Source organism: Heterodontus francisci, chromosome 33 (assembly GCF_036365525.1).
Source record: "Heterodontus francisci isolate sHetFra1 chromosome 33, sHetFra1.hap1, whole genome shotgun sequence".
NCBI classification, from domain to species: domain Eukaryota; kingdom Metazoa; phylum Chordata; class Chondrichthyes; order Heterodontiformes; family Heterodontidae; genus Heterodontus; species Heterodontus francisci.
This window is the reverse complement of record NC_090403.1, coordinates 56,466,936-56,488,412: the sequence shown is the minus strand read 5'-3', so window position 1 is coordinate 56,488,412 and position 21,477 is coordinate 56,466,936. Positions and strand designations below refer to the sequence as shown.

Sequence of the window (21,477 nt, the reverse complement as noted above, 5' to 3'; positions counted from 1 at the left end):
CTTATCAAGAATCTATCTACCTCTGCCTTAAAAGTATTCAAAGACTCTGCTTCCACTGCCTTTTGAGGAAGAGAATTCCAAAGACTCACGTCTCTGAGAGATAAATATTTCTCCTCATCTCTGCCTTAAATGCGCGACCCCTTATTTTTAAACAGTGACCCCCTAGTTCGAGATTCTGCCACAAGGGGAAACATCCTTTCCACATCCACCCTATCAAGACCCCTCAGGATCTTATATGTTTCAATCAAGTCACCTCTTACTCTTCTAAACTCCAGCAGATAAAAGCCGAGCCTGTCCAACCTTTCCTCATAAGACAACCCGTCCATTCCAGGTATTAGTCTAGTAAACCTTCTCTGAACTGCTTCCAACACATTTACATCCTTCTTTAAATAAGGAGACCAATACTGCACACAGTACTCCAGATGTGGTCTCACCAATGCCCTGTATAACTGAAGCATAACCTCCCTACTTTTGTATTCAATTCCCCTCGCGATAAACAATAACATTCTATTAGCTTTCTGAGTTACTTGCTGTACCTGCACACTAACCTTTTGCGATTCATGCACTAGGACACTCAGATCCCTCTGCATCTCGGAGCTCTACAATTTCTCACCATTTAGATAATATGCTTCTTTTTTATTCTTCCTGTCAAAATGGACAATTTCACATTTTCTCACATTATACTCCATTTGTCAGGTCTTTGCCCACTCACTTAACCTATCTATATCCCTTTGTAGCCTCCTTATGTCCTCTTCACAACTTACTTTCCTCTCGTCAGCAAATTTAGCAACCATATCTTCGGTCCCTTCATCCAAGTCATTTATAGAAATTGTAAAAAGTTGAGGCCCCAGCACAGATCCCTGTGGCACACCACTCATTACATCTTGCCAACTAGAAAATGACCCATTTATGCCGACTCTCTGTTTCCTGTTAGCTAGCCAATCTTCTATCCATGCCAAAATATTACCCCCTACCACATGAGCTTTTATTTTCTGCAATAACCTTTGATGTGGCACCTTAGCAAATGCCTTCTGGAAATCTAAGTACAATACACCCACCAGTTTCCCTTTATCCACAGCACATGTCACTTCTTCAAAGAACTCCAATAAATTAGTTAAACATGATTTCCCTTTCACAAAACCATGTTGACTCTACCTGATTACCGTGAATTTTTCTAAATGCCCAGCTATAATGTCTTTAATAATAGCTTCCTACATTTTCCCTATGACAGATGTTAAGCTAACTGGCCTGTAGTTTCCTGCTTTCTGTCTTCCTCCCTTTTTGAATAAAGGAGTTACATTCGCTATTTTCCAAGCGAATGGAATCTTTCCCGAATCTGGGGGATTTTGGAAAATCAAAAGCAATGCATCAACTATCTCACCAGTCACTTCTTTTAAGACCCAAGGATGAAGTCCATCGAAACTCAGGGACTTGTCAGCCCGCAGCTCCAACCATTTGCTCAGTACCACTTCCCTGGTGATTGTAATTTTCTTGAGTTCCTCCCTCCCTTCCATTTCCTGATTTACAGCTATTTCTTCCAAAGCTCTCTTGATGCAGGAATTGTTCCTTAGTTTGGAAAATTGCAAATGTAATTCCATTATTTAAGAAAGGTGAGAAAGACAAACCAGGAATTTACAGACCTGTTAGTCTAACATTTTTCTTTTTATTATTTTTTTATTCATTCATGGGATGTGGGCGTCGCTGGCTAGGCCAGCATTTATTGCCCATCCCTAATTGCCCTTGAGAAGGTGGTGGTGAGCTGCCTTCTTGAACCGCTGCAGTCCATGTGAGGTAGGTACACCCACAGTGCTGTTAGGAAGGGAGTTCCAGGATTTTGACCCAGCGACAGTGAAGGAATGGCGATGTAGTTCCAAGTCAGGATGGTGTGTGTCTTGGAGGGGAACTTGCAGTTGGTGGTGTTCCCATGTATTTGCTGTTCTTGTCCTTCTAAATGGTAGAGATTGCAGGTTTGGAAGGCGCTGTTGAAGGAGCCTTGGTACGTTGCTGCAGTGCATCTTGTAGATGGTACACACTGCTACCACTACGCATCAGTGGTAGAGGGAGTGAATGTTTGTGGATGGGGTGCCAATCAAGCAGACTGCTTTGTCCTGGATGGTGTCGAGCTTCCTGAGTGTTGTTGGAGCTGCACCCATCCAGGCAAGTGGAGAGTATTCCATCACACTCCTGACTTCTGCCTTGTAGATGGTGGACAGGCTTTGGGGAGTCAGGAGGTGAGTTACTCGCCGCAGGATTCCTAGCCTCTGACCTGCTCTTGTAGCCACGGTATTTATATGGCTACTCCAGTTCAGTTTCTGGTCAATGGTAACCCCTAGGATGTTGATAGTGGGGGATTCAGCGATGGTAATGCCATTGAATGTCAAGCGGAGATGGCTAGATTCTCTCTTGTTGGAGATGGTCATTGCCTGGCACTTGTGTGGCACGAATGTTACTTGCCACTTATCAGCCCAAGCCTGGATATTGTCCAGGTCTTGCTGCATTTCTACATGGACTGCTTCAGTATCTGAGGGGTTGCGAATGGTGCTGAACATTGTGCAATCATCAGCGAACATCCCCACTTCTGACCACATGATTGAGGAAAGTCATTGATGAAGCAGCTGAAGATGGTTGGGCCTAGGACAGTACCCTGAGGAACTCCTACAGTGATGCCCTGGAGCTCAGATGATTGACCTCCAACAATCACAACCATCTTCCATTGCGTTAGGTATTACTCCAACCAGCGGAGAGTTTTCCCCCGATTCCCATTGACTCCAGTTTTGCGAGGGCTCCTTGATGCCATACTCGGTCAAATGCTGCCTTGATGTCAAGGCCAGTCACACCCACCTCACCTCTTGAGTTTAGCTCTTTTGTCCATGTTTGAACCAAGGCTCTGATGAGGTCAGGAGCTGAGTAGCCCTGGTGGAACCCAAACAAAGCGTCACTGAGCAGGTTATTGTTAAGCAAGTGCTGCTTGATGGCACTGTTGATGACACCTTCCATCACTTTACTGATGGTTGAGAGTAGACTTCTTCTTCTTTGGCCTCCTTGTCTCAGGAGACAATGGGTAAGCGCCTGGAGGTGGTCAGTGGTTTGTGAAGCAGCGCCTGGAGTGGCTATAAAGGCCAATACTAGAGTGACAGACCCTTCCACAGGTGCTGCAGATAAAATTGGTTGTCAGGGCTGTTACACAGTTGGCTCTCTCCTTGCGCTTCTGTCTTTTTTCCTGCCAACTGCTAAGTCTCTTCGACCCGCCACTCTTTAGCCCCGCCTTTATGGCTGCCCGCCAGCTCTGGTGATCGCTGACTCCCACGACTTGTGATCAATGTTACAGGACTGCATGTCGCGTTTGCAGACGTCTTTAAAGCGGAGACATGGACGGCCGGTGGGTCTGATACCAGTGACGAGCTCGCTGTACAATGTGTCCTTGGGGATCCTGCCATCTTCCATGCGGCTCACATGGCCAAGCCACCTCAAGCGCCGCTGACTCAGTAGGGTGTATAAGCTGGGGATGTTGGCCGCTTCGAGGACTTCTGTGTTGGAGATACGGTCCTGCCACCTGATGCCAAGGATTCTCCGGAAGCAGCGAAGTTGGAATGCGTTGAGACGTCGCTCTTGGCTGGCATACGTTGTCCAGGCCTCGCTGCCGTAGAGCAAGGTACTGAGGACACAGGCATGAAACACTCGGACTTTTGTGTTCCATGTCAGTGTGCCATTTTCCCACATTCTCTTGGCCAGTCTGGACATAGCAGCGGATGCCTTTCCCATGCACTTGTTGATTTCTGCATCGAGAGACAGGTTACTGGTGATAATTGAGCCTAGGTAGGTGAACTCTTGAACCACTTCCAGAGCGTGGTCGCCTATATTGATGGATGGAGCATTTCTGATGTCCTGTCCCATGATGTTCGTTTTCTTGAGGCTGATGATTAGGCCAAATTCATTGCAGGCAGCCGCAATCCCGTCGATGAGTCTCTGCAGACACTCTTCAGTGTGAGATGTTAATGCAGCATCGTCATCAAAGAGGAGTTCCCTGATGAGGACTTTCCGTACTTTGGTCTTCGCTCTTAGACGGGCAAGGTTGAACAATCTGCCCCCTGATCTTGTGTGGAGGAAAATTCCTTCTTCTGAAGACTTGAACGCACGTGAGAGCAGCAGGGAGAAGAAGATCCCAAACAGTGTAGGTGTGAGAACACAGCCCTGTTTCACGCCACTCAGGATAGGAAAGGGGTCTGATGAGGCACCGCTATGCTGAATTGTGCCTTTCATATTGTCATGGAATGAGGTGATGATACTCAGTAGCTTTGGTGGGCATCCGATCTTTGCTAGTAGTCTGAAGAGACCACATCTGCTGACGAGGTCAAAGGCTTTGGTGAGATCAATGAAAGCAGCGTAGAGGGGCATCTGTTGTTCACGGCATTTCTCCTGTAGCTGGCGAAGGGAGAACAGCATGTCAATGGTGGATCTCTCTGCTCGAAAGCCACACTGTGCCTCAGGATCGACACACTCAGCCAGCTTCTGGATCCTGTTTAAAGCGACTCGAGCAAAGACTTTCCCCACTATGCTGAGCAGGGAGATTCCACGGTAGTTGTTGCAGTCACCGCGGTCACCCTTGTTCTTATAGAGGGTGATGATATTGGCATCGCGCATGTCCTGTGGTACTGCTCCCTCGTCCCAGCACAGGCAAAGCAGTCCGTACAGTGCTGAAAGTATAGCAGGCTTAGCACTCTTAATTATTTCAGGGGTAATGCCGTCCTTCCCAGGGGCTTTTCCACTGGCTAGAGAATCCAATGGCATCATTGAGTTCCAATTGTGTTGGCTGTTCTTCCAGCTCATCCATGACTGGCAGAGACTGGGCAGCATTGAGGGCAGTCTCAGCGACAACATTTTCCCTGGAGTACAGTTCTAGGTAGTGCTCCACTCAGCGGTCCATTTCCTTGCATTGGTCAGTGATCGTTTCCCCTGATTTAGACTTGAGGGGGGCGATCTTCTTGATGGTTGGCCCAAAAGCTCTCTTAATGCCATCATACATTCCTCTGATGTTTCTGGTGGCCAGCTGAATACAACTGCATAGGTGTTGTCAGTAGTCATTTGCACAGCGCCTGGCTGTTCTTTGGGCAGCGCTTCTGGCTACTTTAAGTGCTACGGATGTTAACTCGCTGGGGGCTTTCTTGTAGTTCAACAGTGCAATGCGCTTAGTGGCTATGACAGGTTCCAGCTCTTCAAAGTGAGATTGAAACCAGTCTGCATTCTGCTTCACACGTTTTCCTTCGGTGGTCATTGCTGAGTCATAGATGGCATCTCTGATGTGGGCCCACTTGGTCTCTGCATCCCCTGTAGGAGTGTTTTGAAGGGCTTTTTCAGGTGAATTTAGGAACTTATGTAACAGCTGTGGATAAGAAATTCTGTTAGTGGTGATGCGCAGGCGGCCCTTTTGTTTGGAGTGATGTAACTTCTTTGTTTTGAGTCTAACTTTGTTGCACACCAGGGAGTGGTCGGTGTCGCAGTCCGCACTGTGGAAGCTGCGTGTGATTTGGACACAGTTTATAGAGGCTCGCCTTGTGACGATAAGGTCCAACTGGTGCCAACGACATGATCTTGGGTGCCTCCATGAAACCTGGTGACAGGGTTTAGTATGAAAGAACGAGTTGGTGATGCTGAGGTTATGATAGGTACACAACCCCAGCAGTCTCTGTCCGTTCTCATTCATCCTTCCAATGCCATAGCGCCCGAGGCAGGAGGGCCATGAGTCATGGTCGGCCCCAACCCTGGCATTAAAGTCCCCCAGCAGGAACAAATGTTCAGTATTAGGAATGCTACTAATGATATTATGGAGTTCCTCGTAGAACTGGTCTTTAACTTCAGGTGGGGAGCAGAGTGTTGGAGCATAGATGCTGAGTAGGTGTACTGGACCAGAGGCGGTGAGCAGTCGGATGGACAGTATGCGTTCCGAGCCATTTGAGGGAGGCTCTATCATGCTGAGCAAAGAGTTTCTGATGGCGAAGCCCACTCCATGCTGTCTTGGTTCTTCAGGATCCCTGCCCTGCCAGTAGAAGGTGTAGTCTTGCTCTCTTAGAGATCTGCTCGCAGGAAGGCATGTCTCCTGAAGTGCTGCAATGTCCACATTGAGTCTCCTGAGCTCCTTGTTAATGATGGTGGTCTTCGGAGAGTCGTTGATCAACAGTCCAGGACACATAGTTCTGACATTCCAGCTTGCAAAACGAAGAGCTGGTACCTTCTTTCCTTTTTCTGTCGTGCTGAGCTGGACTTAAAACCCGTAACTGCTCCCTTCCATGTTGTTTTGGTCGCTGTGAGGTGACTATGGAGTGACCTCTCCATGGCGCATACCTGGGCAGAATGTATGGAGGTTGTGAGTTGCCCAAGAGTCAAAAACCCAAAGGAGTGCAGAGCACGATGTTTGGCACCGGTATGGCTGCAGAAACTGCAGAAAACATGCCAAAGGTGACACATGACCGCCTTAGGGGTTCCGTTCCGGATTTTCAGTTAGGGTTTACTCCCTTAGCCTTAATTTCTCCCGAGACACCCACAAGGGAGTGGGGTTGTTAGCTCCTATCCCTGAGCAGGGGCCCTAACAAGTAAACTGTGCGATTTCATGGAGGGAGAGGGAAGGGGGGAGGGGAGAAGGAGGGGGTGTGAGGGGGCGGGGGGAAGGGAGTGTCAGGGGGGAGGGGTTTGGGGGAAGGGGGTGCGAGAGGGGGTGGGGTTGGGGAAGGGAGTGCGAGGGGGGTGGGGCTGGGGGAAGGGGGTGCGAGAGGGGGTGGGGTTGGGGAAGGGAGTGCAAGGGGGGTGGGGCTGGGGGAAGGGGGTGCGAGGGTGGTGGGGTTGGGGGGGTAGGTGAGAGGGGGTGGGGTTGTGGGGGTAGGGGGTGCAGGCAGGGAAGGGGTGGGGGAAGGGGAAGGGGGTGCGAGGGGGGAAGGGAGTGGAGGGAAGGGGGTGCAAGGGAGGGCTGGGGTGAAGGGGGTGCGAGGGGGGGAGGGAGTGGGAGGAAAGAGGTGCAAGGGGGTGGGGGGCAGGGGGTGCGAGGGAGGGGGGGTGGGTGGAAGGAGGTGCAAGGGGGTGGGGGGAAAGGGCGTGCGAGGGGGGAGGAGTGGGAGGAAGGAGGTGCGAGGTGGGAGGTGGTGGGGGTGAAGGAGGTGCGAGGCGGGGAGATGGGGGGAAGGGAGTGCAAAGTAGGATGGGATGGGGGGAAGGGGGTGCGGGGGAAGGGAGGTGCTGGGGGGGAAGTGGATGTAAGGGGGTGTAAATGCTTGCATGTGGAGCCATCCCTTGTTCGCCAACAGGAAGGCCATGTGCTCATCGTCGCCCCAGTCCGGGCACTCCGGCTCCAACACGGCCCCATCGTGGCTCCGGCCGCTGGTGATACTGATCCTGAAGACCGCGGCCCGGCGGGACCAAGTCTAGTGTTAACCCCTCGGTGTACTGCACCTAAACTCTTGACAATACGGGCGGCACAGTGGCACAGTGGTTAGCACCGCAGCCTCACAGCTCCAGGATCCCGGGTTCGATTCTGGGTACTGCCTGTGTGGAGTTTGCAAGTTCTCCCTGTGTCTGCGTGGGTTTTCTCCGGGTGCTCTGGTTTCCTCCCACAAGCCAAAAGACTTGCAGGTTGATAGGTAAATTGGCCATTATAAATTGTCACTAGTATAGGTAGGTGGTAGGGAAATATAGGGACAGGTGGGGATGTTTGGTAGGAATATGGGATTAGTGTAGGATTAGTATAAATGGGTGGTTGATGTTCGGCACAGACTCGGTGGGCCGAAGGGCCTGTTTCAGTGCTGTATCTCTAAAAGAAAATACAGGACCAGTCTCCTCAAACTCTCCTCGTAGGACAATCCTGCCATCCCAGTAAACTGATGGGGTGCTAATTGGCCGGGTTGGACTTGTCCTGCTTTTTGTGTACAGGACATACCTGGGCAATTTTCCACATTGCAGGGTAGATGCCAGTGTTGTAGCTGTACTGGAACAGCTTGGCTAGGGGCGCGGCAAGTTCTGGAGCACAGGTCCTCAGTACTATTGCCGGAATATTGTCAGGGCCCATAGCCTTTGCAGTATCCAGTGCCTTCAGTCGTTAATTGATATCACGTGGAGTGAATCGAATTGGTTGAGGTCTGGCATCTGTGATGCTGGGGACTTCAGGAGGAGACCGAGATGGATCATCAACTCGGCACTTCTGGCTGAAGATTGTTGCAAATGCTTCAGCCTTATCTTTCGCACTGATGTGCTGGGCTCCCCCATCATTGAGGATGGGGATATTTGTGAAGCCTCCTCCTCCAGTTAGTTGTTTAATTGTCCACCACCATTCACGGCTGGATGTGGCAGGACTGCAGAGCTTAGATCTGATCCGTTGGTTATGGGATCGCTTAGCTCTGTCTATCGCATGCTGCTTGTGCAGTTTGGCACGCAAGTAGTCCTGGGTTGAAGCTTCATCAGGTTGACACCTCATTGTGAGGTATGCCTGGTGCTGCTCCTGGCATGCCCTACTGCACTCTTCATTGAACCAGGGTTGGTCTCCTGGCTTGATGGTAATGGTAGAGTGGGGGATATGCCAGGCCATGAGGTTACAGATTGTGGTTGAATACAATTCTGCTGCTGCTGATGGCCCACAGCACCTCATGGATGCACCAATTTTGCATTGCTAGATCTCTTTGAAATCTATCCCATTTAGCACGGTGACAGTGCCACACAACACGATGGACGGTATCCTCAATGTGAAGACGGGACTTCGTCTCCACAAGGACTGTGCGGTGGTCACTCCTACCAATACTGTCATGGACAGATGCATCTGCGGCAGGCAGATTGGTGAGGACGAGGTCAAGTATGTTTTTCCCTCGTGTTGGTTCCCCCACCACCTGCCGCAGACCCAGTCTAGCAGCTGTGTCCTTTAGGACTCGGCCAGCTCAGTCAGTAGTGGTGCTACCGAGCCACTCTTAGTGATGGACATTGAAGTCCCCCACCCAGAGTACATTCTGCACCCTTGCCACCCTCAGTGCTTCCTCCAAGTCGTGTTCAACATGGAGGAGTACTGACTCATCAGTTGAGGGAGGGCGGTAGGTGGTAATCAGTAGGAGGTTTCCTTGTCCATGTTTGACCTGGTGCCATGCGACTTCATGGGGTCCAGAGTCGATGTTGAGGACTCCCAGGGCAACTCCCTCCCGACTGTATACCACTGTGCTGCCAGCTCTGCTGGGTCTGTCCTGCCGGTGGGACAGGACATACCCGGGGATGGTGATGGTGGTGTCTGGGACATTGTCTGTAAGGTATGATTCCGTGGGTATGACTATGTCAGGCTGTTGCTTGACTAGTCTGTGGGACAGCTCTCCCAACTTTGACACAAGCCCCCAGATGTTAGTAAGGAGGACTTTGCTGGGTCGACAGGGCTGGGTTTGCCGTTGTCGTGTCCGGTGCCTAGGTCGATGCCGGGTGGCCCGTCCGGTTTCATTCCTTTTTATTGACTTCGTAGCGGTTAGATACAACTGAGTGGTTTGCTAGGCCATTTCAGAGGGCATGTAAGAGTTAACCACATTGCTGTGGGTCCGGAGTAACATGTAGGCCAGACCAGGTAAGGACAGCAGATTTCCTTCCCTAAAGGACATTAGTGAACCAGATGGGTTTTTCCAACAATCAGCAATGGTTTCAAGGCCATCATTAGACGGGCTTTAGATTTATTTAGACTAGATTTATTAATTGAATTCAAATTCCACCATCTGCTGTGGTGGGATTCGAACCCATGTCCCCAGAACAATACCCCGGGTCTCTGGATTACTAGTCCAGTGTCAATACCACTACGTCATCGCCTTGTAGGGAAGTTATTGGAATCTATAATTGCGGACACAGTGACAGACCTCCGAGAAATTTCTGTTGATTAGTGAGTGTCAACATGGATTTGTACAATGTCTAATGAACCTGACTGAATTTTTTGAGGAAGTAACTGAAGCAGTGGACAGGGGAATGTCTATGGATGTTGTTTATATGGACATCCAGAAGGCATTCAATAAGGTTCCACATTGGAGACTGTTGGCAAAAATTAAAGCTCATGGAATTAAAGGTAAATTATTGGCCAGGTTAGGAGATTGGCTGGGCAGTAGAAAACAGAGAGAAGGAATAATGGGTATCTCCTTGAATTGGAAGGCGATGTTTACAGGTGCCCTACAAGGATCGGAGATGGGGCCTCAATTATACACTATATTTATTAATGACTTGGATAACATAACAGTTTACTGATGGCACAAAGATTGGTGGTATAGTAAATACTGTAATTGGGAGTATCAAATTACAAATAGACATTAATTGATTAACGCAAAACTGTGGCAGATGGATTTCAATACAGGGCAGTATGATGTCATCAACTTTGGACCAAAATGGGATAGTTCAATTATTTTATAACTGGTGAAAATCTAAGAACAGATTTAAAGTTTAAAGGGGGTTTAAAGGGATTTAGTAGTCAGGTATAAAATATAATCAAAAAGCTAATGGAATGTTACCGTTTATAATTAGAGGGCTAGAATATAATGGGGAGGAGGTTTTGCTACAGCTGTACAACGGTCTGGTTAGACCACATCTGGAGCACTGGGTACAGTTCTGGGCATCACAGCTCAGAAAGGATATATTGGCCTTGGAAGAAGGGCAGTGCAGATTCACCAGAATGTTACCAGAGCTCCAAGGGTTAGATTATGAGAAAAAAGTACAGAAACTAGGCTTGTATTCCCTGGAATATAGAAGGTTAAGGGGTGATTTGATAGAGAATGTTAGGATTGTGAAAGGAATAGATAGGATACAGAGAGATCATTTTTTTCTGCTGGTGGGACAGTCTTGGACTCGGGGCCATGACCTTAAAATCAGAGCCAGGCTGTTCAGGGAGTAAGTTAGCATTCCTTCACGCTAAAGGTGGTATAAATGTGAAACAAAAAGCTATGGATGCAAGCTCAATTAATAATTTTAAATCTGACACTGATAGATTTTTCTTAGCCAAGGGTATTTATTTATTAAGCTAATGCAAATCCACGGAGCCAAGCGATAGCTTTCTCATTTGTTGAGTTTAGTCTGCCACTTAGTCTGTGGAGGGGATGCTTCTCGGTAATGTGCAGCATTGTTTGTGTCTCTCCACAAATGCATAAGGGGGTTCGTACTGAGGCCCCAGCAGTGGAAGTTGGCTGCACAGGGTCCTTGGCTTGTCCTAAACCTGTTTAGCAAGGCCTACTCTTGCCGTGGTAGCTCAAAGCCTGCCATTCAAAAGATGGGGTTTGTCACAAGGAACTTGTTAGTGACTTCCCATGTTTCTCATTCCTTGATCCAAAGGATGTCGGCTGGTAGATCTTGCTCAGGAAGGTTGCTCCATATGGGGCACTGAGATGGAAGGCGGCAGTAGGTGGATTGAACATGTCATTACGAGGAGTGATAGGTAAGGTGCAGCACGGATGGTTTTAACCAGCTTGTGGGCTTTTGACAGTCGGCGGATATGTGGGGAAATGATGTTTGTGAGGACAGGAAGCCAGGGGAGGGGTGCTGAGTGGACGGTTTCAGTTATGATGCGCAATTTTGCATTCAATTGAGTATCAACAAAATGTGTGTGTGATGACCTATGCCAGACAGGTGCACAGTACTCTGCTGCTGAGTATGATAGGGTAAGGGCTGAGGTTCAGCACCCCACGTAGATCCAGCCAAGGGTATAAATGGATGTCAAGCCAAGGCGGCTGGATGAAGTTAGGATACTTTTCAGCCACGATTTCATTGAATGGCGGAACAGGCTTGAAGGGCTGAATTGCCTCCTCCTGTTCTTATATTCCTATTTGATGATTTTCAAGATTGTTTTGCACAGTATATGACGGAGGGTGCTTGACTGACATGTGGTCGACACAAGACTTTTATATTCTAGTAAATCTCCTGTGATGCTGCTCATGGTAAGTTGAAGGATGAATTACAGGACGAATACTGGATTTCCTGACACCAGTCGCTGCCAGTCAGCTCATCTCTCACATTTAAATAAGATGTTGCTAGAATATAAAAGTCGTGTCAACCACATGTCAGTCAAGCAATCTATGTCGTATTTTGTGCAAATCAATCTTGAAAATAAGAGAAATCTATTCACTGACCTGGAGCCTGAAATTTACAAGCAGTTAAAACTGTTGTCTGCTTGACCTCAGCAGTATCCAGAATTCTAATTAACTGCCTTTAAAAGCAGAGTCTTAAAGGGACCAGATTTACAGCTAAATATTGTGTGCTCCAGTTGCTCTCAGGACACAGGACATCCCCTAATATATCTACATCATACAGAAAAAGATTTGTGCAGAGTCTGCAATTCCTGTACACACTTATTTGCTGTAACTTTTTACAATCACACTTTCCCCAGCACATGGCCTCCAGCTCACTGTCAGATCACATATATATAAAATATAGAAATATAGAAAATAGGAGCCGGAGTAGGCCATTCGGCCCTTCGGGCCTGCTCCCCCATTCAAAAAAGATCATGGCTGATCATCTAATTTGGTACCCTGTTCCCGCTTTCTCCCCATATCCCTTGATCCCTTTGGCATTCAGAGATATATAAGATTAAGATTAAGATATATTATACACATGTCAGTCATGGCTCAGTAGCTAGCGGCCTCACCTCAGGGTCAGAGGCTGTGGATTCAAGTTCACTTCAGAGGCTCAAACACTTAAAAGAGGCAGACACTCCCAGTGCAGTACTGAGGGAGTGCTCCACTGTCAGAGGGTCAGTACTCAGGGAGAACTGCACTGTCGGAGGGTCGGTACTGAGGGAGGCCCGCACTGTCAGAGAATCAGTACTGAGGGAACACTGTATTTTTGGAGGAGCAGTACTGAAGAAGTATTGTACTGTCAAAGGGGCAGTATTTATTTTAGTTATTTAGAGATACAGCACTGAAACAGCCCCTTCGGCCCACCGAGTCTGTGCCAACCAACAACCACCCGTTTATGCTAACCCTGCAGTAATCCCATATTCCCTACCACCTACCTACACTAGGGGCAATTTACAATGGCCAATTAACCTATCAACCTGCAAGTCTTTGGCTGTGGGAGGAAACCGGAGCACCCGGCGGAAACCCACAGTCACAGGGAGAACTTGCAAACTCTGCACAGGCAGTACCCAGAATTGAACCCGGGTCGCTGGAGCTGTGAGGCTGCAGTGCGAACCACTGTGCCACCCAGTACTGAGGGGGTGCTGCACTGTCGGAGGGTCAGTACTGAGGGAGTGCTGCACTGTCGGAGGGTCAGTACTGAGGGAGTGCTGCACTGTCAGAGGGTCAGTACTGAGGGAGTGCTGCACTGTCGGAGGGTCAGTACTGAGGGAGTGCCGTACTGTCAGAGGGTCATTACTGAGGGAGTGCTGCACTGTCGGTCAGTACTGAGGCAGTGCTGCACTGTCGGAGGGTCAGTACTGAAGGAGTGCTGCACTGTCGGAGGGTCAGTACTGAGGGAATGCTGCCCTGTTGGAGGGTCAGTACTGAGGAGGTGCTGCACTGTCAGAGGGTCAGTACTGAGGGAATGCTGCACTGTCGGAGGGTCAGTACTGAAAGAGCGCTGCCCCGTTGGAGGGTCAGTACTGAGGGAATGCTGCACTGTCAGAGGGTCAGTACTGAGGGAGAGCTGCACTGTCGGAGGGTCAGTACTGAGGGAGCGCTGCACTGTCGGAAGGTCAGTACTGAGGGAGCGCTGCACTGTCGGAGGGTCAGTACTGAGGGAGTGCTGCACTGTCAGAGGGTCAGTACTGAGGGAGTGCTGCACTGTCGGAGGGTCAGTACTGAGGGAGTGCTGCACTGTCGGAGGGTCAGTACTGAGGAGGTGCTGCACTGTCAGAGGGTCAGTACTGAGGGAGAGCTGCACTGTCGGAGGGCCAGTACTGAGGGAGCGCTGCACTGTCGGAGGGTCAGTACTGAGGGAATGCTGCCCTGTTGGAGGGTCAGTACTGAGGAGGTGCTGCACTGTCAGAGGGTCAGTACTGAAGGAGAGCTGCACTGTCGGAGGGTCAGTACTGAGGGAGCGCTGCACTGTCGGAGGGTCAGTGCTGAGGGAGTGTTGTGCTGTCGGAGGGTCAGTACTGAGGGAGTGCTGCACTGTTGGAGGGTCAGTACTGAGGGAGTGCTGTACTGTTGGAGGGTCAGTACTGAGGGAGTGCTGCACTGTCGGAGGGTCAGTACTGAGGGAATGCTGCACTGTCGGAGGGTCAGTACAGAGGGAGTGCTGTACTGTCAGAGGGTCAGTACTGAGGGAATGCTGCACTGTCAGAGGGTCAGTACTGAAAGAGCGCTGCCCTGTTGGAGGGTCAGTACTGAGGAGGTGCTGCACTGTCAGAGGGTCAGTACTGAGGGAATGCTGCCCTGTCGGAGGGTCAGTACTGAAAGAGCGCTGCCCTGTTGGAGGGTCAGTACTGAGGGAGTGCTGCACTGTCGCAGGGTCAGTACTAAAGGAGTGCTGCACTGTTGGAGGGTCAGTACTGAGGGAGCGCTGCACTTTGGGAGGGTCAGTACTGAGGGAGTGCTGCACTGTTGCAGGGTCAGTACTAAAGGAGTGCTGCACTGTTGGATGTGCTGTCTTTCAGATGAGATGTTAATCTGAGGCCCCATCTGTCCTTTTAGGTAAAAGTAAAAGATGCCATGGCACTACTTGAAGGAGGAGAAGGGGAGTTCTCCCTGCGGTCCTCACAAATATATATCCCTCAGCCAATATCATTGAAACAGATTAACTGGTCATTATCACATTGTTGTTTGTGGGTGCTTGCTGTGCACAAATTGGTTGCCATGTTTCCTACATACAGTGACCACACTGCAAAAAAGTACGTCACTGGCTGTAAAACGCTTTGGAACATCCTGAGATTCTGAAAGGTGCCATAGAAATGCATGTTGTTTGTTTTCTTTTTGATATTATATATTACATATTGCTGAACAGGCAGGGGATGAACTGGCAGGAAGGGTGCAATTACAATGTGAGAAGTTTACATGGGGAGTTTCTATTATAAAAGTGGTCATAGGAACATATTTAAAAGGTTAGGAGGGAGGGAACACAGATGTACAGCTTCGATCATATTATAAATAAACATTTCCAACCCAACACACTTTACTGCAGATTAATACAACTTCAATAGTAAAAGAGAAAGCGAGTGACCTCCTATTGCTGACCATTTACAGGGAATGAATCACATGCGAATAGACCTGTGTCTAACAGGAGGTGGAATTGAAGTCAGCGCAGGATGGCCTTATTAATAGCAGTTAGGGTTTTTTGGCCTTAAAGGGGGAAAGCCAGGTAATGCGCAGCTGCAGTTTAGCAGCAGATGAATACATGTGCATTAAAACTGCAATGTAAAGATCCTTTTTATCCTGTTATGGGATGTGGGCGTCATTGCCAAGGTCAGCAATTGTTGTCCATCCCTAATTGCCCTTGACAACTGAATGGCTCACTAGGCCATTTCAGAGGGTGGTTCAGAGTCAAACACATTGCCATGGATCTGGAGTTACATGTAGGCCAGACCAGATAAAGATGGCAGATTTCCTTCCTTAAAGGACATTCGTTTTTATAACAGCTGATGATAGTTTCATTTCACCATTACTGAGACGAGCTTTCAATTCCTGATTTTGTATTGATTGAATTGAAATTCCAGCAGCTGCTCTGGTGGGATTTGAACGCGTGTCCCCAGGGCACCAGCTAAGGCCTCTGGATTACTAGTTCAGTGACATCACCCTGACGCCATCATCTCCTCCATTAATAGAATATTTATCATCCAATTTACAAATCCAGCAAAGAGTTTGTTAGTGGAGAGTTAATATTTTGAGAGGAAGTCAGTTTGTTGCAGCCAAGTTACCTCCTACAGACCCTAAACAATCATAGAATCTTACAGCACAGAATGAGGCCACTTGACCCATAATACCTATGCTGGCTCTTTGAAAGAGCAATCCAATTGGTCCAACTCGCCCAATCTTTCCCCATAGCCATGCAATTTTTTTCCCTTCAAGTACTTATCCAATTCCATTTTGAAAATTACTGCTGAATTTGTTTCCACCGCCTTTCAGGCAGCACGTTCCAGATCACAGCAACTCGCTTGGTAAAAGAAACTTTCCTTATCTCGCCCTCGGTTCTTTTTCTGATGATCTTAAGACGCTTTGATTCCAATTCACTTTATTTTTGATGTCTTTCAAATATCTGGTGTAACCACACTCACCCCTCCCCCAATCACAGCCCCTCCCCCAATCACAGCCCCTCCTCCACTTACCCCTCCCCCACTCGCAGTCCCTCCCCCACTTGCAGTCCCTCCCCCACTCGCAGCCACCCCTCCCCCACTCGCAGCCACCCCTCCCCCACTCGCAGCCCCTCCCGCTCCCTGATTACCTGGTTTCAGACCTGACTCTGCCCATTTGGTCCGGAATCCTATGATTGGCCGATAGATGCTCTGCTGCACTTTAACCTGTCACCTGATGGAGAATGATGCTGGGTGAGAGCGAATGCTGAATGGCTGAGATGAGGAGGCTTGCGTAGGACATAAAGACCAGCATTGCCATGTTGGGCCGAATGGTCTGTTTCTGTGCTGTTAATCTCTGTAACCGGGGAAGAGCTGACACTAGGATAATGGAGCAGGACTCCCTGAAACCAGTGCAACAGCTTGGAACACCCTGAGTTGGGAGGGCGGATGGAGATCTTGGGATGAAGTCTGATGAAAGGATCCTCCCAACATGTTAAGCTGTCTTTCTATTTTGGGTGCTGCAGTGAACTTGGCATTTTTAAATGTTCGCCATCCCTGATTGTTTGTTTGTCTGTATTTAATCCATACTACCTCCAGACAGAATGACCGGAGTCTGAGTCCACCTGTATTGGAGCCCAGTCTGTTAGTCTTCAAAGCATGGACAGTGGGGCTGGACTGGCAGCATTATGTCAAAGACTAGGTTTCCATGTATAGTCTTGCTACTCCCATATGAGGAGATGCCATGCTTGTATAACATGCCCTTTGCCCTCTCTCCCATTTCCTTCACCTGAAGATACTGAGTCATGCTGGCATTTGAATGCCCTCCTCAGAAGGTGAGGTAAGTGTACTTGGGGAGACAGTGGATGTTAACTGTGCAAACCTCACACCTTAAGGAGTCACGGAATGTCAATCAGGGATAGGAATAGTGTTGACTAATGTTAAGTTGATTGATCTCGGTTGGGCCCATAGTCGAAGTGTTAGAGTTAGACTCAGTGACCCTGGATTGCAACAGCAGTGAATCAGCTGGGGGGGCCCTCCTGATCACTGACTAGTCATCATTGCGGGAAAGTGAGCATATAAGAACAATGGATGAAGAAGAGTTCAGTGGGTTGTGATGCCAACTACGTGGAATTGCTGTACTCTGTCAATGGTCCTCCATGAAGAATGGCCTTTTGAGTGAGATACTGGACAGTGAAAGGTACTCATGGGACAACATTGAAATCAGGAGTCAAGGCATTAAATTACTGAGGAACAATTTTTTAAAATAGTTCTAATCAATATCTTGCAGTCACTCTTACCAAAGCATAGAGAGATTCCATTTCCACCTGGAGGCTTTGCCATTGACGCCTGGCATCATTTAGCTCTGCCCTGGCAGCCTGCAGAGAATCTTCATCCTTATTCATCTCCGCATCACTGGCATCCAGTAGCTACAGAAAGAGATAATGAAAAATAACCAACACAGTGCGCTAGCATTTCCGATTGTGCGTTTGTAATACCGCATATCTGCTGTCACATTTCAGACACTTTAAAGAGGATGGAAATCAGAGCCCAGTATTGCAATGAGGTAATCATCTTCCTATGCAGCCTTTATCACCGAGACAGAGGCCTTGTGCAAAGAAATATACCTGCGTGCTGATGCAGGCTTCTAACTCCATCCAATTCCTCTGTATAATCTTTTCATAATGCTTCTTGATGTCTGTCAGCAGCTGGGACAATTCCATTCCTCTTCTACTTCCATTCTCCATGGCAGTAACTGGGTTGTTTGTCTGTATTTAATCCATAGTACCTCCACACAGAACGAGGCTGCCAAAGTCTACAGAGCACAGACCTGCTGCAGGACACAAACAGCATCATTAGAATAAAGCGATACTGCCCTCAAAATCACTGAATCAAAAAAACACTAACACTCAGCTCAGCTAACACATCCAACCTTAACCCATTGTAAACTCAGTGACAGTCAATGGTCTTATAGCCCGGTCGTGCACAGACTGACAGGTGTGAGTGATTTAATATTGTGCAGTTTAAAATCATGCAGCCTATCGGGACACTTGGGATTCAATTTGCTGCTCAGCAGCAGCTTGTATTTTTAGTGTTGTGTCTCACTATCAGTTTACTGGTTTGTTCACACACAAACTCTTACACTATTGTTTAGAAATATGCGTGTACAAATTTCTACACAAAAACCAAGCGCACAGCAGCATATGGAGGTCTACAAATATTTGTTTGCACACACTTGAAAGAACCTGCATTTCTATAGCGCTTTTCATGATTTCAGGACCAATGAAGTACCTTTTGTGAAGTGCAGTTGCACTGTTATTTTGTAGGAAATATAAATTTAAATTACTTACAAGTTCTCATGAACAGTAACATGATAATGACTAGATTATCTTTTTAAGTTTTGGTTTGGATGATAAACATTGGCTGATAGTTCCCTTGATCCTCTTCAGAATTGTGCCCTGGGACCTTTTACATCCACCTGAGAGGGCAGACCAGTCAGGGACCTGGGTTTAACGCCTCATCTGAAAGACGGTACCTCTGACAGTGCAGCTCTCTCAGTACTGCACTAGGTGTACCAACCAGGATTACGTGCTTCCTGGAGTGAGCCTTAAACCCACAACTTTGGACTCTGGTGGGAGAGTGCTAGCCACTGAGCAAAGCTTAACACACACATAAACTCAGCTGTCAGCACTATGCCCATTTCTTATAGTTATGTATTTTGATTGCAATAAAAGGTATTATTTTGAGACCTGAAGTGATGTTTGTAAAGCAGTATTGCCCTTTAATAGGTGAGTTTGGAATGCCATTGAGTGGTTGAATGCAGCTCCCAACTGTGTTACACTTGCAAGCCGCTGAGTGCCCTATCTCAGCCTTGCCATGGCCAGGAGGGACTGATCAGATGAGAATTGGAAAGTGTGTTAACGCTCAGCCTTTCTGGTGCTGCTGGTTTCAGATCAGCAAGAGGAGAGACCTGGGAGCAGAGAGCTCTGTGTGTGGACAATGTACGACATGGGGAAAGCAGAGTTCAGGGAAAGGGAATGAAAAGTTGATTTAAATATGGAAGAGGCTCTTTTTCTTTTTGTTTAATTGTGTTTGCCATGGTTACTATTCAAGAATTGGCACCAACATGTTGCACCACGGACATTTGACAAATTTAATGACTCAGCCACAGATATGGGGGCAATTAATTTCTGTATAAAGTGTATAACCAACCTAATGCCATCAAAACACAGTCCAATTCAAAACACATTTCTCCCTTTTTAGTGAGATATCTGGCATTGTTTTTGTTTACACAAGCAGTCAATGTCTGCCCGCGCACCTGATGTAGCGATGCGGAGAATTCGGATTGCTGTCCATCTGTCAGGAGTGATCCTGATCTCTTTCTCTTCTCTCTCTCTCCCTCTCTGTGTCTATCTTTCTCCTCTCTCTCTCTCTCCTCTCTGTCTCCCTCCCTCTGCTCCCCAGACTGGTGCTTGTTTAAAGGGTTACCTGACTGTCAGTGTGCTCCCTCAGCACTGCGCCACTCTGCCCTCTGCCTCTAACAGTGTACTGACCTGCTTCCTGCTCTCCCCTCAGCCTCTCTCTCCCCCTCTTCCCCACTGTAGCCATTCCCACTCACTCTCTAAACCACACAGAAACAGCAGGGGCGGCCGATCCCAGCAGCCTGTGCCACGAACCGCCAATCAGCGCTCATTCAGCACAGGCAGCCCGCTGTCAGTCACAAACACTGAGCAATCACAGACAGACAGCTGCCATCTGTCAGGTGCAGGTCCTGCCTACCCACCTCTGCCTGATGTAAACTTTAATAGGAAAGACGTCAATCAAAGCTGAGCCATGGGCAGTCCCCTGTCAGTCACACAGGTTGACAGTCTGCATGGAAACCTTCCACAAGCTGTATGCTGGATAACCCAGTTTTAAAATAACCTGCTTTCTAGGTTATTTTAAAACACAAGTTTAAAGGCTTGGAGCAAAACATTTAAAATGATCACGGATCTCAAAATTTTTGCCCCGGACACTGGTGTCCGTTTACGGACACGTAGCCGACCCCTGTTACTATTTTAATCATTGTTATTGCCATATTAGTGTGTAAAACTGCTTGGTATTGGCTCTCTTTAGTGCCTGCTACATGTGATACAGACTCACACAAATCTGAAAGGTTTTAAATTTGATTCCTGGTCTGGGCTTATCTCAGATGTAACTGCAGTGAAGCTGAATGAATTTCCCTTGAGCAGGAGACACACTGGTGATGCTGGTGCTTATGTTACTGGAGTTATTATCCACAGACCTAGACTAATGATCTGGAATCATGAATTCAGATCCAACCACTGCAGATGGGGAATTTAAATCCAGTTAATTAAATAAATTGGGAATTAAAAGCTAGTCTCATTAATGGTGACTATGAAATCACTGGACTGTTGAAAAAGCCTATCTAGTTCACTAACGTCCCTTGGAGAAGGAAATCTGTCGTCCTGACCTGGTCTGGCCAGTATGTGACTCCTGACTCACAAACATATAACTGCCCTCTGAAATGGTCCAGCAAGCTACTCAGGTAAAGGGCAATTAGGGGTAGGTAATAAATGCTGGCCTTGCCAGTGACACCCACATCTCGTGAATGGTAATCCACTGTGGTAGTTTGAAAAGTTTGTGCCCAGTTTTATTTAAATCTGTAAAAAAAAACTGGTTTCAGCTTCTGTATTCCAAAGGTCTTCTTTGCTGAAGGACATCAGTGTGAGTCAGGTAGGGGTTTACAACAGTTTCACGGCCAGTTTTACTGACACCAGTTTTTTTCTTATTTCCAGAGTTTTAAAACTGAATTTCATTCTCAACCTGCTTCAATGGGATTTGAACTCATATTCATAACTGGATTATTAATACAAGCCTCTGGATTACTGATCCAGTAACATACACTATACTACCGCATCCTCTGTTTCCACCACTTTAAGGGTGTTGTATAAACACTGGATGTTGCACCGGTTGGGACAACACTGTGTTACCTCACCCAAGTGTCATGTGTTGTACCATCAGTGTTTTGGGCCAGGATACCAGAACAAGAGCGCGGCAAACTGGGTACATCCCCACTTCTCCAGCACAGTCCCACTCCTCTCTCAGTCTGGATGTGGGTTGCCAACTTTCCAGGAATGCCCTGGAGTGTCCAGGAATTAAAGATTAATCTAGGCCGAATGACCCACTCCTGCTCCTATTTCCTCTGTTCAAGGATACTTCTGTAAGTAAAATCTGGGAGAAACATCTTTGGGATATTAAATAAAAGTTTTTTTTTAAAT

At 47.9% G+C, this 21,477-nt stretch overlaps 2 protein-coding genes across 2 annotated transcripts in view; both read right to left on the bottom strand.

The window, feature by feature from the left end:
* krt222 (keratin 222) overlaps window positions 1-17,943 on the bottom strand; it is a 44,361-nt gene extending 26,418 nt beyond the window's left edge. Inside the window, exons 1-2 of the mRNA XM_068013032.1 lie at window positions 17,824-17,943; window positions 17,497-17,625 (exon numbers count right to left, since the gene is read on the bottom strand). Of these exons, the coding sequence (XP_067869133.1) occupies window positions 17,497-17,625; window positions 17,824-17,943 (249 nt within the window). The remainder of the gene's footprint in view (window positions 1-17,496; window positions 17,626-17,823) is intronic.
* smarce1 (SWI/SNF related, matrix associated, actin dependent regulator of chromatin, subfamily e, member 1) overlaps window positions 1-21,477 on the bottom strand; it is a 490,930-nt gene that overhangs the window by 132,598 nt on the left and 336,855 nt on the right. The gene's annotated exons all lie outside the window — the stretch shown is intronic.